General features: G+C 45.0%; 1 protein-coding gene across 1 annotated transcript in view; it reads left to right on the top strand.

Moving 5' to 3' along the window:
* The first annotated feature begins 2,133 nt into the window (after window positions 1–2,133).
* LOC122245842 (uncharacterized) overlaps window positions 2,134–5,000 on the top strand; it is a 20,018-nt gene continuing 17,151 nt past the window's right edge. Inside the window, exon 1 of the mRNA XM_086549993.1 lies at window positions 2,134–2,678. Within this exon, the coding sequence (XP_086406119.1) occupies window positions 2,601–2,678 (78 nt within the window). The 5' untranslated portion in view covers window positions 2,134–2,600. The remainder of the gene's footprint in view (window positions 2,679–5,000) is intronic.

Genomic DNA, 5,000 nt, shown 5'->3' with positions numbered 1-5,000 from the left:
ATATATAATAATATATATATACATATATTATATATCTATATAAATATATATGTATTATATATTAATATATATATAGATATAAGTGTGTGTGGTGTGTGTGTTGTGTATATTATATCCAACAAAAAAATCTAATCTCTATAGACTAACAATCTCACACAATCAATATCTCTGTGTTTGTGATAGTGTGAGTTGTGATTGAGCGTGTGAGAGTGAGTGTGAGAGAGAGAGATGATGAGAGAGTCCTGAAACTCCCTCCCTATCTCACTCAACAAATCACACTAACACTCACACACAATCACAATCTCTCTCAGCCACACCCACTCACATTCTCACCACTCTCTCCACCCACTCTCCCTCTCACTATCAAAAAATCAAACACACTCAACTCTCACACCATCACCACAGCCACAATCACTCACTCACACCATCACTCACACACACACTCCACACTCACCACACAAACTCACACCCACACTCTCACACAAGAGACATACCTCCCACACACACCCTCACAACAGCCAGACACTAACCACACACACAATCACGCACACCACTCACACACCTCACACCACAACACACAACAGCACACACACAGACACTCACACCCAACACACCCACACACACAAACTCACACAACCACCAGATAGAGGAGATAGATAGTGTGAAGTGGAGGAGAGAGAGCGATTGAGAGTGGAGAGAGATATATGAGATTATAAAGAGATAGTACACCCCACTCCACACACACACAATCACACACACCCACATAAAGACACACACTCACATTCACAAACACACACACACACACAATCACTAACACAAAGATTTGAGAGATAGAGAGATAGTAGATATTTTAGAGATAGAGTAGATATTAGAGTAGTGAGTGTGATAGATAGAGAGGTTTACATAAGATAGATAGATTGTAGATGATGATATAGTGAGGATGGTAGTGAGTGAGATAGATAAAGATCAGAGCTAGTGAGTGCATTACAGACTGACGCTACAGACATACATACTAACAGAACATACAGACCGACAGACATACTGACAGAAGTAGAGTGTCAAGACTGTTGAGGCAACAGGCCATACCCAAGATCAACAAATCCACCATCAACCACCATACCACCATCCTGATCCACAACCACCATCAGCACCTAGGCATCAGCCAACCACCTGCATCCACCACTCAACACCCAACAACAACATCAACACAATATCTCCACCACCAGCACCACTAGCCAGACACCACCAGCACCCCCACCACCATCACCACCCACCAACAACACCTCCACCACCACCTACACAAAACAACATCACTACAACATCCAACAACAACAACTACACCACCACCACCTCCCACACCTCCAGCACCAGTCACCACCAGCACCACTACCAAGCAACACCACCACCAAACTCACCATCTCCACCATCCCACCATCACCAACACCAGCCCATGCAACACCATATCCAGCAGCATCTCCACCACCATTACATCCATCCCATCCCCAGAACCAGAAGCTCCCACACCCTCCACCACCCCATCACCTTCAACACCACTACCAGCACTGCCCCTGACACCTCCACAGCCCTAACCATCCCAGTAATCACCAGAACCATGACCAGCGCCATAGTGCACCATCGGCCCAACCACCCTCACACCGAACACAACAGCCCTGAAAATCCCCATCCAACACCAACCTCACTACTCCCCCAACCAGCCACAGCCAAACCGAATCACTCCAACCCCACTAGCCACACCACTGCCCCCCCACACCCATACAGAAGCAACACAGCAACACACACCACTACCAACATCATTCTACCCCCCACACCTCCTTCTATCAACTACACCATCCCAATACGCGCAACCCCCACAACTTGAACTTCCTCACTCATCGCGTCGTCCTCACAACGCGCAACCCTAATCAGCCACGACCCCGCCACAGCCAACACCGCATCCTTCTCTCCCACAACGCCAGATCAAATAAAATATCGGAGACCACACTCGGATCGCGCTCCTCCTATATCCAGCCGTAACCCCTGAACACACTCATAAGAACCTGACCCCTTCTTCTGCAAATCATCAACTTCTACACGACTACTTTAAAATACCCTCTTATGAGCTAGCTATAAAAAAGAGAAAATAGGAAAAGTTTGTGTTAAAGGGAAAAAGGGCTATTGTGATATTTCAAAAATATATATTGTTGGAATAAGTATGACTGAATGGGACTGAAAATCGAGGGACGAAGGTTAGATAAATGATACAGAAATCAAAGGGAAATGTTTATATGTGAAAATCAAATGGAAATGATGTAAAGAATACGAACCGAATAGAAAAAAAAGAAGGCGATAGTGGGAAAAGAACGAAAAATAACACATACAATAGATGATGAGAAAACATCATCTATAAATACGCGAGTCTGCCCTGAAGAAAACGGAGCGCAGGCAACAGTGTCATAATTACAATCGGAAACTTTGGTCGATCTTTCGAAGGACTTTATTTACATTCAAAAAGGAGAGAAGACATCCCCTGCCCTCGCCTGACCCTACCCCTTCTGTTCGGAACAGACCCTTTTACTCTCTGTACCCTCTGTACCGTCGCCATGACAGCTGGAGCGGACGCGAAAAATAAGCGCGATAGACGCAAGTCAGTCGCGCCCACGCAGAAGGAGATGGAGGAGGTGAGTGGCGGGCGTTTGGGGTCACTGCATAATATCTGGTGGATCTTTAGTTCTTTTCGTAGCTTTAAGAGTCTCTTATCTCTCTCATTCCTCAAAGACGGTCTGTGCAATGTCCATGTCTTATTTATTGCTATTTATTCTTTTCTGTATCTTTCTCTAATACTTATGTCTCCTTCTTCATTATAATCTTCATCACCCTCTTCTTTATTGGTAAAAGGCAAAAGCCACCTACCGAAGAGGTGGCATTGTAATCAAGTAATTACCTAACCTAAGATATATTCAGCAGCTTTAATACTTCTGCCTTTCTACATCCTATAATTTTCGCATTCATATGACTGCTAATATGACTCGATATCGTTACATGAATATCTATTGGACATCCTAGATTTAAGAACATTATATTGGATTTTGTTTGCTATGTGTGTATCACTACTATTTTATTTCGTATCCTGAAAGAACCTCTTCTTCTTCGCTTCCTCTTCTTCTCGTTCTCCTCCGTTCACCTCTTCTCACTCTCTCCTCCTCCTCCTTCCCGTATTCCTCTTCATTTCTTCCTCCTCTTCCTTAAATCACCTCTTCTCTTCCTCCCCCCCACTCTTCCTACTACTATTAATAATAATGATAACAATGATAATGATAATTATGATAATAATAATGATAATGCCACTGCTACTACTACTACTACTACTATTACTACTATTACTACTACTACTACTACTACTACCACCACCAACACTACCACTACTTCTCCTTTTTTTCCTTCTTTTGTTCAAATATGTATACCATGATATATTTGACTTCTGTTCATACCCTGAAAGAAATCTATACCTTTTCCTAATTTTCCATGAATACATTATAGACTAATTATGACCACCCTTCTTTACTCTTCTCGGTGCGTCCTGTGTCTCCGTGTGGCTCCTTGGGGATTAATCAGGATTTTATGGCCGTTTTTATCCTCCGCTTTAGGGCCACAGGAAAGAGATCGTAATGCTTTAAATCCTGCAATCTAAAATGCGTCGAGAGAATTATGGTTACACATGTTGATAGGTCCACATATGTAGGTGCATGTATACATAGTGTGTGCATCAACCCACACGAAAACGGACACATCAAACCACAAACGAACACATAAAACAACCACACAACCAAACTCCATACACACAAACCAGAAACACACAGACACAGAACAAACACAGCGTAGACAAAGAGAGAGAAGAGAGAGGAGAGAGAGAAGTAGAGATATGAGGGAGGAAGTGAGAGATGAGATAGAGTTAGGAGAGGGGGAAGGGAGAGTGAAAAAGAGAGTGTGTAGGAGAGAGAGAGAGAAGAGGAGAGGAGAGACCAGATTGTGGAAAGAGAGAGGAGAGATGGAGAGGAGTCAGCAGGAAGGAAGGAGATGTGGAGAGAGAATGTGAAAAAGAGAGTGGGAGGAGCGAGCGTGAACAGACGAGAGTGTAAAAAAGGAAAAGAGAGAGATCGTGAGAGAGATTGTTTTTGTTGTGAGAGAGAGTGAGAGAGAATGGAGGGGAAGAGAGTAGGGGGGAGAGTGAGAGAGGAGTAGTGAGAAGAGAGAGAGAGAGAGAGGGGTGAAGGAGATGAGAGAGGAGAGGGAGTCGATGTTGAGAGAGGGGGCAGAGGGAAGAGAGAGAGAGAGAGAGAGAGAGAGAGAGAGAGAGAGAGAGAGAGAGAGAGAGAGAGAGTAAGAGAGAGAGAGAGAAAGAGAGAGAGAGGGAGAGAGAATGAGTGAGAGAGAGAGAGAGAGGGAGAGAGAAGTACGTGAATGCAGAACGACGCCAGTTCCGTCCCCATCCAGCACCGTTCGCGGAAAGGGGTGAGGGAGGAAGGGGAATGTGTGTGTAGGTGGGAGGGGGGAGGGGGGGGGGAGGGAGAGGGGGGGGGGGGGAATTGTGGGGAATGGGGGGGGGAGGGGGGCGGGGCGGAAATGAGGGGAAGGGGAATTGGGGGGGGAGGGGTTGGAAGGGGGGGGGCGGAGACGGGGGGGGAGGGAGGGGGGAGGGGGGGGGGGAATTGTGGTTATCAGTTCCATCAAAATTAGATGTCGAAATGGAGGCGCAGAGGCGAACCTTCCTGAAAATGGTTCTCCTCCTTCGCGTGTCTCTGCTGCTCCTTAGGTTTTCTTCTTGTTGTTTGTTTGTTTCAATTATCTTTACATATATGTATGGGTGTGTGTGTTTCTGTGGATGGATAGATATTAGCAAGTCACCCTCACTTCCTTTGTGGATGAAAATGCGTTTTTTTGTTGTTGTTTTTTCTTCTTCTTCTTTTTCTTCTTCTTCTTCTTTTTATAATATTCATTGCGGT

The sequence above is a fragment of the Penaeus japonicus genome, unplaced genomic scaffold (assembly GCF_977035675.1).
Source record: "Penaeus japonicus unplaced genomic scaffold, GWHDUDI00000001_assembly GWHDUDI00000023, whole genome shotgun sequence".
Classification (NCBI taxonomy): domain Eukaryota; kingdom Metazoa; phylum Arthropoda; class Malacostraca; order Decapoda; family Penaeidae; genus Penaeus; species Penaeus japonicus.
Note: the sequence above shows the minus strand (reverse complement) of the source record. Positions and strands in the feature narration are given on the sequence as shown.